The sequence below is a fragment of the Herpailurus yagouaroundi genome, unplaced genomic scaffold (assembly GCF_014898765.1).
Source record: "Herpailurus yagouaroundi ecotype Mexico unplaced genomic scaffold, PumYag 192, whole genome shotgun sequence".
In the NCBI taxonomy this organism is placed as follows: domain Eukaryota; kingdom Metazoa; phylum Chordata; class Mammalia; order Carnivora; family Felidae; genus Herpailurus; species Herpailurus yagouaroundi.
The window spans coordinates 22,995,014-23,012,787 of record NW_024412423.1 but is presented as its reverse complement, the minus strand read 5'-3'; the positions used below and the strand labels follow the sequence as shown (position 1 = coordinate 23,012,787).

Sequence of the window (17,774 nt, the reverse complement as noted above, 5' to 3'; positions counted from 1 at the left end):
AGCCCCAGTTCTCATCTTGACAAGAGATTTCAGATGGGACCACGTCTTGATCATTTTACATCTTAAAAGGATATCTTACTCTCAAATGTTATGAAAAGTATCAAGTAGCTACATCCTCTTTCTATACTATTAGGTATAGCTCACTGAACTACCTAGGAATCTTACTGTGGATTTCAACTAAGAAACCCAGCCAATTCTATTACCATAGGTTCCTTACATAATAATAAAATGTGAAAAATGATTTATATTCTGATGTATATACTTGATATTTTGATTGATGTCTTAATCTCTAAAGAAAAAGTGTTAGCTTCAGAAGATCAATAACATGCCTAATAGTTTACATTCTAAAATATAAGCCAGGCAATACCAAACAGACCATAATACTTCATTATACAAACACGCTGGTCCAAATGCAACTCTTAAATTGTTTTTCCAAATATCTTTTTCATGGGTTAGTTCATTACTCAGATGAATTTTCATTCTATTTCTCTTTTTGCATTTACCAACCTGGTTGTAATTTTATTATTCCCAGGCTCTACTCTTTTCAGCTTGCAAATATTAATATGAAATGTCTGATTGTTCTAGTGGTGATATTTTCATAAATTTGACCATGAAACATTCCAAAGTCTAAATAAAAATTTTAAACTGTAATTTTATGAAATGGTTTCTTTTTTAAAAAAAATTTTTTTTTTCAACGTTTATTTATTTTTGGGACAGAGAGAGACAGAGCATGAACGGGGGAGGGGCAGAGAGAGAGGGAGACACAGAATCGGAAACAGGCTCCAGGCTCCGAGCCATCAGCCCAGAGCCTGACGCGGGGCTCGAACTCACGGACCGCGAGATCGTGACCTGGCTGAAGTCGGACGCTTAACCGACTGCACCACCCAGGCGCCCCTGAAATGGTTTCTTTCAGAAGTGTCTTCATTGGTCAGAATTTTAGTTTTTAAAATCTCACTGGCAATTTTTACTTCCCATCCATAGATTTTGGACACACCCGGGAATTACAGAAGCAACTGCATAAAATTTTCAGTTAAAATCCAGGGGTATATAGTTAATGTCTTTTAGTTAAGACCACAGGCTTCTACTCTTCCATGGAACTCTGAACGGTCAATAGCTTCAGTAATGACCTTCATGAGACACAACTCCTTAAGGAAAAGACAGAAAAGATCAATCGCATAAAATCTCAACAACTCTAAAGACCATAACACGAATAAAAACAATTTTTAATTAAATCAATTGAAAACATCAATAAAACAATTCAACAGTTTCCACCAGTTCAAGTCCATGGAAGTTGATTACACGTATCCGTCATTCAACCTGGGTGGTTTCTTCCTACACATTTGTTCCAAAGATTATGCCATAAGCCTGGTAAGTAAAAGAATGACGTAAATAGCTAGGTTCTAACACTAGGCAAATAATTCTCTTTCATGTGGCTGACACAAGTGTGGAAGATTAAGAATGCAGGTCACGTAAAACTTACTTATGTTGAAGGCTCAGGTGACTGTCAGGAAGTATCCTTTGACCCAGCAAAGGACTGTGAGCTGAAACATATATGGCACTTCATCTGACAGAACTAAAGCCATCCACTGGCTGCACTTTGTAAAAGCAATAAATAATGTCACAGAAAAAAGGAACTGTATTCTCCTTTCCTCAAAAAATGCAGAAAGGGCAAAGGAGAGAAAGTCAAACCAAACTAGCACTTTAAATAGAAGACTGACATGGCTCCATATACTTTCAAAAGGCACCAGAAAATAGCTTTCTCTGAGAGGTAAATTAGGTCACTTTTTTTCAAAATACATCTTTGTTCTCATGCCATAACCAAGTGTCCATTTGGCTGCTCTCTAGAAAGAGAGGTTAAAAGTCCTTCCTTCAAGCATGACTGAACGAACAGGTATTTTAGAATTTTCGTGTCTTTCCTCTCTGAGGACTAGTGTTCTGGGACATTAGCATCCATGGAAGTGCTAATAAATGGGAAAAAACAGAGCATTCGTGGGAACTGAGAGAATAGTCTGCATTCTCTGATACGTGACTACTTCAAAATCAACTATCTCAACAACCACTGCTTACTCGTTTAAGTACCAGACCAGCAGCCCCAACCCAGGGTCAGACCGAAGAGGTTCTTACGGCTACCGCACACAGGTCCTTTCCTTACTAGGGGCAACTGACACCAGTAACAGCAATGGGAGGAGTCTGTGACTTTCCAACACGAGTGACACCCAGAGAGTGGTAGGTAATTAGAAAGGCACCTTACATTGGAGCTACAGAATAACAGTCTTATAAACTAGGTCGAAAATACAAAAAAGGTAGAAAAAGTCTAACTTCCTACAACTGTAATCTATAAACCGCAGTGTTTGTTAATACAAAAGGGGTACCAAGTAAGGATGAGCATCGAAGTCCAAGTCACTTGAGTGTGTTACACAAAAGGTTACACTAAAAACTGTCACCCATCAAAGTGCAAAACAGAAGATTAATGCATGTCAAAGTTAGAGTTCTTGCAACAGTGGCCAAAAGTAGCCAAGCTGAACAAGGCCGCGCATGCACTAGCTATAAAGTAGTACTCGGGACAGACTCGGAGTAAATGACATATACTGGAGATCTGGTGTTTACAATAATTTTTCTTAAAAAAAGGAAATGTTTTACAAAAGATATACTGAATGAAGCCACAACAGACTGACAAACACTTAGCTGTAGTAAATGTACATTTTATGACATCATCTAGAAAACTATCACTTTGCTTTTACTGAACACTACTTGTGAGAGCAGTGCATAGTGTTCCTTCAAATAGAAGAATTTTTTTTTATAGTTTCTTTTCAGCTCCTACCACATGCTTTCAGAAAACAACGAACTACACTTTCTTAACACTGGTAGGACAAAGAAACTGGAAAAAGTACATTTCCTGTAGGGTTAAAAGGAGAAGGGAAGAATTTTCACCACATACTTTCTTTTTCTATTATAATTTTTCATCATGTGACGCATTATATTTTTCCAAGAAACTGAACAAGTAACAGGTTGTTGGGACAATAAGGCAAAATTATGTTCCAGTTTAAGATCAACGCCAAACCTGTGAATTTGGGGCACAATACTTCTACTTTACATTTTTCACAACACTTTTGAGAGTTAATCACATGAACACGAATAACAAACAAATGTAGATTCGTCACAAAATACAAATGTATTGGTCACAATTATGTAGAAAAAAAAAAGTTGTAATATCTGTTTTCCATGTAAGCTCACAGTATCTGTACTGAAAAGTTTCCCTAAAATTAAAACGAGTCCACGAATAATATAATTGAAAAGACTACTTCTGCACTATGAGACGGAAGATATGGGGTTCAGAGGGGAACCCATCTGAGTAAGGACTTTATCCAGCCACTGAAGAGGCCCATGAAGATGAATCTCAATCCAACACGGGGTGCTGGTAACATCCTGCCGGTGATATTCTGCTCCCCAGCCCTAAGAAAATGAAAAGATATCACAGCAAAGCCCTCTTTAAACTGTAAACCAGTCTAAACCAATTTTAACATACTAACAAAAAGATACTTTAACAATACAGATCACCAAACCAATCTTAGGATTCACCATGGAATTCAAAGCAACAGAGTTGCAGAACTTTTGGAAAGAGATAGGAGTCCCTTAATAGAAATCCTTGGAACAAGATAGGTTTTAGAATTCTTTTTTTTTTTTTAGTTTAGAAAGTTAATACAGTACAATATCTCATAATTAAAACATAAGTATTTCTGCAGTGAGATACATTCTCAATGAGATAAACAAAACTTACAGTCTCATGTACATTCACATCAGATTTTGTTAGGAAAAAGCTTTTAGTTTTTAGGTTTGGGGTTTTTTTTGTTTCGTTTTTTTTTTAACTATCAGTTAAGGAAGGCACTGTAGATCTCATCAATGCATGCAAATGTAATTAATGTAGCTGGGATGAAGGAAGCTGGAATATTTTAACCTAAAACTCTAGATAAAGATTAAAATATATTTTTTCACTTTTATTTGCCTGGATTTACCAAATCCTCTGCTTTACTGCTTAAAGTAGTGCTGGCATGGATAAATTAGGCTTAGGGGCGGTGGAGTAGAAATTAAATATACAAAAGTTAGGTTTCTATGGAGAGGGGCATGCCTTCGGGACTGCTGATAAAGTGATGCATAAAACAGACCTATAGCAAAACAGTAAGGAAACACTGGACTATTCTTCTGAATGTCAAAAAAAAAAGGCCACATGCAGCATTTCACAGATGCTCTTCTTTGGCTAAATCCGTAAGGACCAAGTGGATGTAGTACAGGATGCTTAAATGTATCAACTAAAACTCTTCCCTAATTTTACTCATGAACCATCATCTTTGGAATGCCAATGAAATCAGGCCAAGAGCAAATGATAAATTTGAAACATTCAACTTTGCAAATCCTTAATAACAGAGGTTAAATACCTGGAAGATAATATTAGTATTCTGAAGAATTTTTTAAGTCATTCCAGTGGAATCTAATAACAACTGAAATTGCAGAGGTTAAGGAACTTGAAAAGCAATTTTAATGTGAAATGCTTTCTAGCAATTTAGTCTTTAATTGAAATTCTTTATAAATTCAGCCCCTATTCATATCAAAATCATTGTCAGTACTATGCATTTTATAATGTCTGGATTATAAAATTACTACTTAGACCTATTGAGTGGTTAAAGCCTTAAATTCAACAACATCATTTAAAAACCTATTAAGTCAAAAGTAAATCCCACCTTGCATTTTAAGAATTACTTTTTAGAATCATAACCTATAGAAATATGAACTACATATTTACAGTGACTCAAATTAAGCTACAGCTTACAACCCACTCACCTTGACAAAACTCATTCGAATGGTACACATTTTGGTGAGCTCATACACCGCCTCAAACCCATGGTTGACAGACTGAGCCAGAAGCTGAGCAAACTCTTGATTGTTAAAAATTTTGAGGCTGCAACTGCTGGGAATCTTACAGACAGTGGTAGGATGAAAGCCGTGATGAAAGTTGCAGTTCCTACTCTGTACAAATATGCTGCTGTCACTGAGGCACTCCGCGTACACCTCGCCACCAACGTAGTACAGATGAACACCTTAAAAAGACGAGCATTCCAAGACTCACCTTAATAAATCAGTATAATGAAATCAAAGACGCTGTATGGGGTGCAACCAAGAACACCCACTAATCCACAGCAACCGCGCAAAGTCTGGAGGTAGAAGCTACCACTAGAGGGCCTATGGTGCCGAAGATAAGGAAGAGGTTAATGTCTGCCTGAATTCTACAGTGGTCCTCAAGTAACCAAGACTTAACCCTCAGGCTGGCAGATTATTACGTTTATCAGTTCTTAGGTTGTCTTCTCTTTGCCAACAATCACTTGTTAGCTCTATGAGAGAAAGCGAAGGCAAAAAGACAAAAAAGGCACCTATGATGAGTCCTTTCAAAGGAAAGCTGGCGCTCTTAACTATCATAGAGTCAGTTGGCAGAGTGTTTTGCACTCTTTTTACTAATGGAGGGTACAGCAGCATTCAAAGACCCTAAATCCTCTCTGCTGTCAGCACAGAACCCCCCTGGGATCCTCTGTCCCCCTTCTCTCTCGGCCCCCCCTTGTTCATTCTCTCCCTTTCAAAATAAATATATAAACTTAAAAAAAAAAAAAAAAGAGAGACCCTAAACCACATATATAATTTCAGTTCACAGGAAGGGGTTCTAAACAGATTTATTTCACTTCCCCTAAAAAGAATGGTTTTTCTATTTAAAAAATATATATGTAAATAATATATAAACGTAATTTCAATATTAAAACTTCAAATTATGTAGTTAAGGTTTAGGTTATTTCCAATTTTTCACTACCCAAACAGTGCTAATAAGACCATCTTTATAACACATACCCCATACACATGTGAGTCACAGACTTGTATCAGGCTGTGATACGAAAAGCTGTGTTTTGTTTCTGAGCAAATAAAAATGGCACACAGAAGAAGGGATCCTAGAACTGGGTACTAGAAAAAAAGGGAAAACAGATTCCAGAACTAAAAATTCACCAAGTAGATTTCTCTTAAATTACCCTACTGTAGTGCGAAAATCAATGCATAGAAGTGAGGCATTTCACCTACAAAATTGCACCAAGATGGCAAGAGTCAAAAAAGAATAGAAACTTTCTTTTCAACTTATTTTTGGCCATAGTATTTTGCTGAATCTCTTCTACAAGAAATCACTTTACAACGATAATTACGTACATCTTCTCCTAACTTGGACTAAGACTTTCTCAAGTCAAAGAAGCCAAAAACAGCCAGTGGTAAAAACTACACTTCTTAGGAGACAGGTAATACACTCCACCTGGGATAGGTTTCCTTCCCGGCCACTTGATGCATGGGACTCTGCCCTTTCACTGAGGTGTGGAAAGTTCCTTGTTTGTTGTGGCAACTGTCTTGCAGGATGAAATATAAATAAAACCTTGTTACCTGAATTTAAAAGGCAGGAGGAATAGTGGTGAAGCCACTGGAAACTTGTATCATTCAAATTGGATTCCCTACCTGTAACCCGGCTCCTCCAACATAAGAGAAATTCTTACAAGGCACTTCAACTCAAAATACTCCACAAATACCTCAATTAATAAATTCTACTCTTCCACCAGCACTCATATATTTCACAAATATTTGCTGTGTATTTACTATGAGCCAGGCACTGCTGAAAATACTGCTATGAACAATGCGTATTTCTGTAAAGCTTACATTCCAATCAGGAAGATACTCAAAAAATAAACACAGAAATAATATAATTTCAGATCCTAAGTACTAAGAAGTAAAACTAAGCAGGATAAGGAAAAGAGGACTGATTAGGTCTTAATATATTCACCAGCAGAACTGGAGAGCAGCACCCATGCTCTAGGCTCATCTTCTGCGCCAGCACCTTCCATGATACATGGTAAACGGCAAGTACAGCAAAGGACTCATTTCAAATGAACGCAGGGAAATGACAAAATTACCTTTTCCAATATGTCGCCTAGTGTTTTCAATTGTTGAATTACGATTAACGTTTGACAACAGCCCCAAGCAGAATCTACTTTTGTTATTTGAAGGGTCTGTGAATCCATCCACTAACACGCTAGTAGAAGATGCATGAAAAGCCTCCCCAACACGATTGTTTAATTCATAGTAGACAATTGAACACCAATGTTTGGGCTCCTCATAGGCAACAGGCTGAACATCTGTAAACAAACCAGACAAAAATACAAAAAACAGAACATTTAATGAGTGAATTAGAAACCCCAGATTCTTTGTTTCCCTTTAACCAAACCCAAGCACTCTATGAAAAATACTTTCAGATATTCCACTTAAATCTCATTGTTCCTCCCTGACTTTGAGTCTGTATCAAAAAAAAAAAAAACAAAAATGCCTTGAATATGATGATTTGAAAAATTATCAAATACAAATACAAGGATAGGCAACATCACATTTATTTTTTTTTCTTTAAAATTTTTATTACTGATGTAAAAAAAAAAATAAAATAAAAAAAAATAAAATTTTTATTACTGATGTATAGTTGACATACAACATCACTTTAGTTCCAGGCATACAATGCAGTGATTAGATAATCCCTATACATTACTCACCGCTCACCACAATACGAGCAGTTACCACCAGTCACCACACAACATTATACAACACATGTGTAAAATCATATGGTATTTGTCTTTGTGACAAATTTGTATTTGTGACTTATGTCACTTAGCAGAGTAGCCAGCCTCTAGATCCATCTATGTTGATGCAAAATGGCAAGATCTCATTTTTATGGCTGAGTAATATTCCACTGTGTATAAATCTCCTTTATCCACTTACGTACCAATGGACACTTAGGTTGCTCCCATATCTTGGCTATTGTAAATAATGCTGCAACAAACACAGAGGTGCAGATATCTTTTCAAATTAGTGTTTTCAAAAAAAAAAAATAGTGTTTTCACTTTCTTTGGATAAATAACCAGAAGTGGAATTACTAGAAAATACAGTGTTTCTATTTTTAAATTTTTGAGGAATCTGCGTATTGTTTTCCACAGTAGCTGCCCCAATCTACACTCCCACAAATAGTGTACCAGGTTCTCTTTTCTCCACATCCTCGTCAATCCTTATTTCTTGTCTTTTTGATACTAGCTGCTCAGCCTGGTGTGGGGTGGTGTCTCACTGTGATTTGATTTGCATTTCCCTGATGATTAATGACACTGAGCATCTTTTCGTATCTGTTGCCATCTTTATGCCTTCTTTGGAAAAATGTCTATTCAGATCCTCTGTCCATACATGCAAAAGACATATCTGGTACAGGACTATTATCCAAAATATACAAAGAACTCTTAAAATCCAACAAGAAAATAAATAACCCAATTAAAAAAAATGGATTAAATACATAAACAGCCACCTCATTCAAAGAAGACAGACACATAACAAATAAGCATATGAAAAGAGGCCCCATATTGTATGCCATCAGTAAATGCAAATTAAAATAGCAGTAAAATACCACTATAGATGGCAGTGACATTATAGGGACATACAGGGACATTAGAATGGCCAAAATCCAAAAGAGGGCCAACACCAAATGCTGGTGAGTATGTGGAGCCGTAAGAATTCTGATTCACTGCTAGTGGGAACGTAAAATGGTACAGCCACTTTGGAAGACAGTTTGGCAGTTTCTTACAAAACTTAACATACTCTTACCATATAACCATATACCAGCAAACACGCTCGGTATTTACCCAAAGGAGCTAAAAATTTATTCCATATAAAAACCTACGCACAGATGTGTACAGCAGCCTTATTCATATTTGCCAAAACTTAAAAGCAAGCAAGATGTCCTTCAATAGGTGAGTGGAAAACAAACTCTGGTACATCCAGATGACAGAATATTATTCAGCTCAACAGAGACATGAGCTATCAAACCATGAAAAGAGATGAAACTTAAATGCATGTTACTCTGTGAAAGAAACCAATGTGATGAGGCTGCACACTATATGATTCTAATTAGATGACATTTTGGAAAAGGCAAAACTATGGAGACAGAAAAATTACCAGGAGTCAGAGGGAATGAGGGAGGAATGAGGGATGAGCAGGCAAAGCATAGAGGATTTTTAGGGCCGTGAAACTATTCTGTATACCATAGGTATACTTCCATATACTTCGCTACTACATTCATTTGTTACAATCCACAAAACACACACCAAAAATGGCCTCTAATGTAAATTATCAATTTGGGATGATAATGATGGTAAAGGCAGGTTCATCGATTGTAAGAAATGGACCACTCCAGTGTAGGGTTTTGGTAGCTGGCCAGGCTGTGCATGTGTGGAGGCGGGGGTGGGGGTGGGAGGTGAGAATGACCTGTACTTTTATACTCTTATTTGCTGTGAACCTAAAACTCATATAAAAAATAAAGTCTGTTGAAAACACACACACACACACACACACACACACACACACTCACACACACACAACTATGTGAGCATTAACTTTGGTAAAAGGTGGTATACATACTAATGTTAAAGGCCAGAACTGCCTATGGAAAAAGATTTATACATCAACTATCGGCCAAAATCTTATTGTTGTGAAAGTCAACAATTCCTAATGGATGCAATGGACGGGAGGGACACATGAAACTCTTCTTCCAATGCTCACAGGGTTTCTTTCTTGAGGCTGAAATGAGGAAGATAAGTGATGAACCCTCAAGTTTTCTTTCAAAAAAGACAGACATAAAAAAATGTCCAAAAACCCCTAAGAGCGGCTATGTGGCCGAGGCAGACCATGCAAAAGAACTGGTTAACTTTTATAAACTCAGCACTGGTTATTCAACTGCAAAGAATTCAGATAAGCAGGACCAGAGAAAAATAAACCAATGTGGACCCATAAAGAGAAGTCCTAAGAGGTCAGAATTTAAAGAAGTTTATACAAAAGATGGAACAGGGAGGGGCCCATAACCAGACGCAGACAAATGAGTTTCAGGCAGTTTTAAGAATAGTATCAGGAAAGCCAGGGCCAAGCAGAAGCTTGCAGAGAAAAAATGCTAAGCACAACTAAAAAGACAATTTTGGTTTGGAAAAAAAGAAGAGAATGAAGAGCTTTGTCTCTGCTCAAGGCAAGGGACACACTGTCAACTGGCAATTCAAGGTGCTACAGTTTAACTCTGAGTTCCCTTCTGTCACCTATCTGTCAAAGAAAACAGAGAGAAAAAACACAAAATAGGACTGAAATGACAGGAAACTTCGGTGAAAAAAGATATCGAAGGAGGGCAAGAAGACTTGAGTGCCAAGTTCCTCTAAAGGGACTAAGCTGTTAGGCCGAGACAAACAGTACAGCAAGGAGTGTCTCACACACAACAGCAGGAAACTGCACTCCGCCCTCTGCACAGTCAGGAGAAAGAGGAAAAGGAAGATGACAGGTGAAGTAAATCCTCTCCGTATTTTCAAGGAGGATGAGAACACCATTCACTGGGTATTTCCTGACGCGGTATGCCATGGTCATTACACAGAGCATCTAATCCAATCAACAACTAACAATTCCTGTGCAGACATTCTCTCTGTTTAATTTACAAATGGAGAAAGGGAAGCTGAGAGATTTAAAAAGCCATCTTAGGCTGCAAAGTGAATAAGGGGAGGTGCAAGAATTCACATCCAGAAATTCACGTCTGAGACATTTTGATCCAAATGAAGGGAGATTCTATGAATTACAAGAAAATTAGTATGACAAAATTCCTAGATAAATTCTAGACCTTGAAAAAGCAAAGATATTATTCACACATTAACAAAACTACTAGGGAGGCCTGAAATTTAACTATTTTGAGAAATGCGGGTGTCCTGGGAAAACACATGTGACATACACTCATATGGTATCATCACAAACACATGCAAAGTACACAAAAACACCATCCTTTTAAGAAATGTGTAAAATGGCAGTACCTTACTTCTTCTAACTGGTCATATACTAAGGAGTTTAAGGTCTCAAAACACAGTGACTTTAGACAGACAATGAGATACCACTTCACACCCATTAGGATAGCCATTATATAAAAAAACAAAAATGAAACAAAACAAGAAACACGGAAAATAACAAGAGTTGGCAAGAATGTAGAGAAATGAGAACTCTAATGCCCTGCTAGGGGAAATGTAAATGGTACAGCCGCTGTGGAAAAAAAGCTTGGCAGTTCCTCAAAAAGTTAAACAGAATCACCACAAAATCCAGTCATTCTACTCCCAGGGATAGGATCCAAATGAATTAAAAGCAGAGAGTCGAATAAATACCTAGACAACAATATTCATAGTGGCATTATTCACTATTCTACCAAAAGGTAGAAACAACCCAAATGTCCATCAACCGATAAATGGATTAACAAAATGTGGCACAGAAGTGCATATAATAACGTGCATACAAGAGAACACATTCAGTCTTTAAAGACATGAGATTCTGACACATGCTATAACATGGATAAACCTTGAAAAGATTAGGCTAAGTGAAAGAAGTCAACCACAAAAAGACAAATATTGTATGATTCCACTTAGATAGGCAAATTCAGAGACAGAAAGTAGAATGGTAGCTACCAAGGAGCTAAGTGGAGGGGGGATGGGCAGTTACTGTTTAACGGGAAGAGTTCTGTTTCAGATGATGGAAAGTTCTGGAAATGGATAGTAGTGATGATTGCACAACACTGTGCATATATTTAAGGATACCAAATTGCTCGCTTTACCAACAGAGCCCTCAAAGTATCTGAAGCAAAAACCAACAGGAATGGAAGTAGAAATAAAGGATTCAACAGCAATAGTTGGAGATGCCCTAACCTGCAATCTCACACTCTCAATCACTGATAGAACAATTAGAAAGAAAATAAGCAAGGATACAGAGGACCTGAACAACACTACTAACTTGATGTAACTAAAATCCACAGATCTTAAGACATCCTACGGTATCAAAATAAAGTTTTTGTCCCACAAACACATGGAATTAGTCTCTAAAATAGACCACTGCTCTGCCAGAAGCTGGCAAACCTTTTCTGCCCGCTAAATCCAGCAAGACACAAGGATTAAATTCCATGACCAAGTGAGATGCAAATATTTTAGATTTTGAAAGCTACAGACTATCTTTGTCACGTATTCATCTTTAACAACTCTTTTTTTTTTCATTTTTTTTTAATGTTTATTTATTTTTGAGAGAGAGACAGAGTACAAGCTAGGTAGGGGCCGAGAGAGAGGGAGACACAGAATCCGAAGCAGGCTCCAGGCTCTGAGCTGTCAGCACAGAGCCCAACGCAGGGCTTGAACTCACGAACCGTGAGATCATGACCTGAGCCGAAATCGGACGTGTAACCGACTGAGCCATCCAGGCAACTCAACGACTCTTTAATAATCTAAAAACCATTCTTAGGTCACAGGCTGTACAAAAACATGCATAAAACAATTCTCAGTAAGTTTTAAAAAGAACGGAACTCATACAATTTAGGTTCAATGCTTTATATTCCCACAATGGAATTAAATTAGGAACCAACAGAAAATACTGAGGAAATCCTGAAATATATGGAAACTGATGAACATGTTGCTAAATAAACAAAGGGTCAAAGTAAGAAATCACAAGGGAAATTTAAAAATAACCTAAGATTTCCAATAACCTATAGATTTCACCTTAAGAAACTATAGAAAGAGGGGCGCCTGGGTGGCGCAGTCGGTTAAGCGTCCGACTTCAGCCAGGTCACGATCTCGCGGTCCGTGGGTTCGAGCCCCGCGTCGGGCTCTGGGCTGATGGCTCGGAGCCTGGAGCCTGTTTCCGATTCTGTGTCTCCCTCTCTCTCTGCCCCTCCCCTGTTCATGCTCTGTCTCTCTCTGTCCCCAAAATAAATAAAAAACGTTGAAAAAAAAAATTAAAAAAAAAAAAAAAAGAAACTATAGAAAGAGAAGCAAACTAAGGCTAGAGTAAGCAGAATAAAGAAAATAAGACAGACTGGACTGGAAATCCGTGAAAAAGAGAAAAGCTGGTTCTTTCAAAAGATCAACAAAATTAACAACCCTTTAGCTAAAAACCAACCAAGAAAAAAAGAACAAGACGCAAATTACCAAAATCAGAAATGAAGACATCACCACTAACCCCCACAGAAATGAGAAATACTAAAAAGTGTACCACAAAAAAACTTTATGTCAACAATCAGACAATCTAGACAAAGTACACAAACTCCTAGCAAGATACAAATTACCAAAACTGACTCAAACAAACAAACAAACAAAAAACCCAGAGACTCTGAATAGAATGACAGAATCAAGGAAATTGAACAGGAATTAAATTTCCCCACAAAGAAAAGTCCAAGCCCAAATATCTTCACTGGTAAATTCTATCAAATATTTAAAGAAGAAATAATACAAACAAACTCTTCCAAAAATAGGAGGGAACAGTTACCAACTCATTCCATGATGTCATTATTACCCTGATATCAATGCTGAATAAAGACAACCCAACAAAACTACATACCACTATCCCTTCCTCATGAATACACAAGTAAAAACACTCAACAAAATATCAGTAAATCTAATCTAGAAATATGTAAAAAAAAAATTATACACCATATGGAAATATCCCAGGAATAAAAGATTGGTTTCGAGTTCATGTAATACACCTTACTGTTAGAAAAAAGAACAAAACCTCATCTGATTATCTCGACAGATGCGGAAAAAGCTTCTAACAAAATCCACCATCCATTCATGGTAAAAAATTCTCAGAAAACTAGGAATAGAAGAGACCTAGTAGTTTACGGCCAGAACAGTGGTAAGTACAAGTGGTGAGAGCAGGCATCCTTGTCTTTTTTTTTCTTTTTTAATTTTAGTTAGATAACATGCAGTGCAATATTGATTTCAGAAGAATTCAGTGACTCACCATTTACATACAACACCCAGTGCTCATCACAAGTGCCGTCCTTAATACCTGTCACCCACCCAGCCCATCTCCCACTCACCTCCCTCCATCAACCCTGTTTGTTCTCTATCGTTGAGTCTCTTGTGCTTTGTTTTCCTTTTTTCTCCCCCCGCCACCTTCCCATATGTTCATCTGTTTTGTTTCTTTTTTTTTTTTTTTTTAATTTTTTCAACGTTTTTTATTTATTTTTTGGGACAGAGAGAGACAGAGCATGAACGGGGGAGGGGCAGAGAGAGAGGGAGACACAGAATCGGAAACAGGCTCCAGGCTCTGAGCCATCAGCCCAGAGCCCGACGCGGGGCTCGAACTCACGGACCGCGAGATCGTGACCTGGCTGAAGTCGGACGCTTAACCGACTGCACCACCCAGGCGCCCCTGTTTTGTTTCTTAAATTCCACATGAGCGACCTCATATGGTATTTGTCTCTCTCTGCTTATTTCGCTTAGCATAATACATTCTAGCTTCATCCACATTGTTGGAAACGGCAAATTTTCATTCTTTTTGATGGCTGAGTAATAGATTCATAAATATATTCATAAACATAAATGTGTGTGTGTGTGTGTGTTTGCCACACACACACACACACACACCCCACATCTTCAATTGTATGGGGAAAGTAATCTAGTATTTTACCATTAAAGATGGTGACAGCTGTAGGTTTTCATATATGCCCTCTAATAATACTAATAAGAGAGAGATTAAAAGGCATCCACATTGGATAGGAAAAATATAATGCTGTTTTTTATTTACCTGTTCCTGTATTCATAAGACCCTAAGGAATTCGCATACACACAAAAAAACCCTACTAGAATAAATGAGTTCAGCAAGGTTGTAGGTTACAAGATGAATATATGAAAATCAATTGTATTTCAATGTATTTAATTAAGAAGACACCAAATATGAAGTTCTAAATAAATTCCATTCCCTCAGGAATGCATCTATAAAGAAAAGCAAAAGTAAAACAATACTGAAAACTGGAAGATGTAAATAAATGGGAAGACATATCACATCTGTGCACTAGAAGACGATGGCAAACCTCTCAAACTGATTCAGAGATTCAACGTGATCTCTATCAAAATCCAAGGAAGGAATTTTGGGGAGGCAGAAATTTACACACTGATACCAAAATGATACGGAAATGCAAAGAATGCAGAAGTGCTAAACGATTTTGAAAAAGAAAAAATTCTTCTCACTTTCAAATTTCAAAAAAACACTTCTCGCTTTCAAAATTTACTATGAAGCTTTAGTAAGTATCCTAGACTATGAGGTACAGATATACAAATCAATGAATGAGTTGAGAGTCCTGTAACAAACTCTTACATATATGGTCAACTGGTTTCTGAAAAACATGCCAAGGCAATTTGTTGGAGAAATCGTAGATACCTTTCAACAAAATAGTGCTACACCCAACTGGATATCTACATGCACAGAGAGGAATTTAGATCTTTACCATACAAAAAGTTTACCTCAAAATGAATCACAGACCTAAATGTAAAAGTTAAGGCTATAAAATTTCTAGAAAAAGACGAAACAGAAACTATTTTCACAACTTTGGAATAGACAAAGATTTTCTAAATGCAGCACCACAAGCATGATCAAGAAAGAAAGAACTGACAAGCTGGACTGCGTCAAAATTAAAAACCTGCAACTCCTTCTGCCATCTTGCAGCCTGTGGAGGCCTGCTGGGAACAGGACTCCTAAAATGACAAATATGTCTGAAGGCTGTGGTCCAAGGCCATTTTTGCTGGCTCTAAGCGGGGTCTCCAGGACCAGAGGGAGCACAAAGCTCTTCTTAAAACTGAAAGTGTTTATGCTCGAGATGAAACTGAACTCTACCCTGGAGAGAGATGTGCTGATATGTACAAGGCATAGGTCACAGTGACTCCTCGTGGCAAAGTGAACGAGTAATCTGGGGAAAAGTAACTCATGCTCATGGAAACAATGGCATGGTTTGTGCCAAATTCCAAAGCAATCTTCCTGCTAAAGCCACTGGTCACAGAATCCATGTGATACTGTACCCCTCAAGGATTCAAACTTGCTGAAAAGTAAATAAAGGTATAGAAAAAAAATCAAAAATTTTCATGCCTCAAAAGAAAATCCAAAAACAAGCATTAAGAAAATGCAAAAATAACCCACAGACTGACAGGAAATGCCTCCAAATCATACATCTAACAAAGGAATTCTATCCAGAATATATAAAGAACTCTTACAAGTGAACAGTAAAACAAACAACCCAAATAAAAAATGGGCAAAAGATTTAAGTATTTCATGAAAAAAGATGTACGAATGGCTAATAAGGACATAAAGAATGTTCAACAATCATTACTCATTATGGAAATGCAAATTAAAACAAGGAGACACCACTTCACGTGCACTAAAATCGATAGAGTGGTGATAAAAAGATAAAAAGACTGACAATAACAAGTATCAAGAGCATGTGGAGAAACTGGAACCTCCTATGTTACTGGTAGGAATATGAAACAATACTGCCACTTTGGAGAAATTGGCAGTTTTCTTAAATAGTTAAATTTATCATATTGAGTCAGAAATTCCATTCTTAGGCATTTATCCAAGAAAAATAAAAACAAAGCCCATACAAAGACTTATATGCAAACGTTCCAAACAGTATTGTTCATACGAGCCAAAAACTAGAAATAATTCAAATGTCCATCAACTGACGAATGGATAAAAAAAATGTGGTACATCCGTACCATGGAATATCATTCAGCAATAAAAAGGAACAAACTACTGATACGTGGTTCAACGTGAAAGAACCTTGAAAACATTATGCTAAATCAAAGAAGCCAAGATGCACAAGACTACACATTATGTGATTCAACATACACGAAATGTTCAGAAAAGGTAAATCTATATAGACAGAAAACAGCCTAGAGGGTCTCTGGAGCTGACAAAAGGAACAGGGATAGACTGCAAATAGGCACAGGGGATCTTCTAAAAAGCTTATGAATACGTTCTACAAGCAGATTGTGATGATGGTGCCAAACTTTATGCATATTACTAAAAATCACTGCATCGTACACTTCTAATGGATAAATGTTAGGGTATATAAATTATGCTTCAATAAAGTTGGTTTCTTAAAAGTGGCTAAAAAATTAAAAACAAACAAAATAGCAACAACAACAAAACATGGTATTTTTCTCTTACCTCTGCTGGAGATACTAGGCATAATCTGAGGAATCATGTTATTGCTTGTATCCATGGGCTGGGAATTATCTTGACCCATTTGATCGTCTGGTGGCATATAGGCAGGAGGAGGTGTATCAGCTAAGAAGAAGAAAATGAGCCAAGTTAAAATCCCAAAAGAATAGTTAAAGCCTTCATTCTGCTTACATGTATTCTTCAAGCATTGGGAAGTTCCTAAGATGACCAGCAGAATTTTTAGTGAACATTACAGACAAACAAAAATGTAGGACGCTATCTTAGGGCATGAGAAAATGAGAAAAGACAATACACCCATTAGCTACTGAAAACTGTTACAAGTTCATATGTATTTGGTCCAATCCAAGAGAGTAAGATCAGTGCTAAAATTCCCTAAAATAGAATTCAAGATCAAGAATTTTGTCCTTATGTGCTCAGAATTGTATGCTTGGAGAAACTACAACTATTACAAACCAATCTGAAGGATGCAGATTATCCTAGTTTGAGTACATACCCACAGAGACACTTTTATTTTTTATTTTTCTTAAAATGTTTGTTTATTTTGAGAGTGTAAGAGAGAGTGTGTGCGAGCAGGGAAGGGCCGGAAGGGGGGGAAGAGAGAGAGAGAGAGAGACAGAGGAGAGAGAGAGAGGCAGAGAGAGAGAGAGAGAGAGAGAGAGACAGAG

General features: G+C 37.3%; 1 protein-coding gene across 1 annotated transcript in view; it reads right to left on the bottom strand.

Annotated features, from left to right (window-relative positions):
* Positions 1 to 1,204: 1,204 nt before the first annotated feature.
* The window catches only part of SMAD5 (SMAD family member 5), a 47,681-nt gene continuing 31,111 nt past the window's right edge, over positions 1,205 to 17,774 (bottom strand). The window contains exons 4-7 of the mRNA XM_040444538.1: positions 17,095 to 17,214; positions 6,987 to 7,208; positions 4,837 to 5,093; positions 1,205 to 3,453 (exon numbers count right to left, since the gene is read on the bottom strand). Of these exons, the coding sequence (XP_040300472.1) occupies positions 3,310 to 3,453; positions 4,837 to 5,093; positions 6,987 to 7,208; positions 17,095 to 17,214 (743 nt within the window). The 3' untranslated portion in view covers positions 1,205 to 3,309. The remainder of the gene's footprint in view (positions 3,454 to 4,836; positions 5,094 to 6,986; positions 7,209 to 17,094; positions 17,215 to 17,774) is intronic.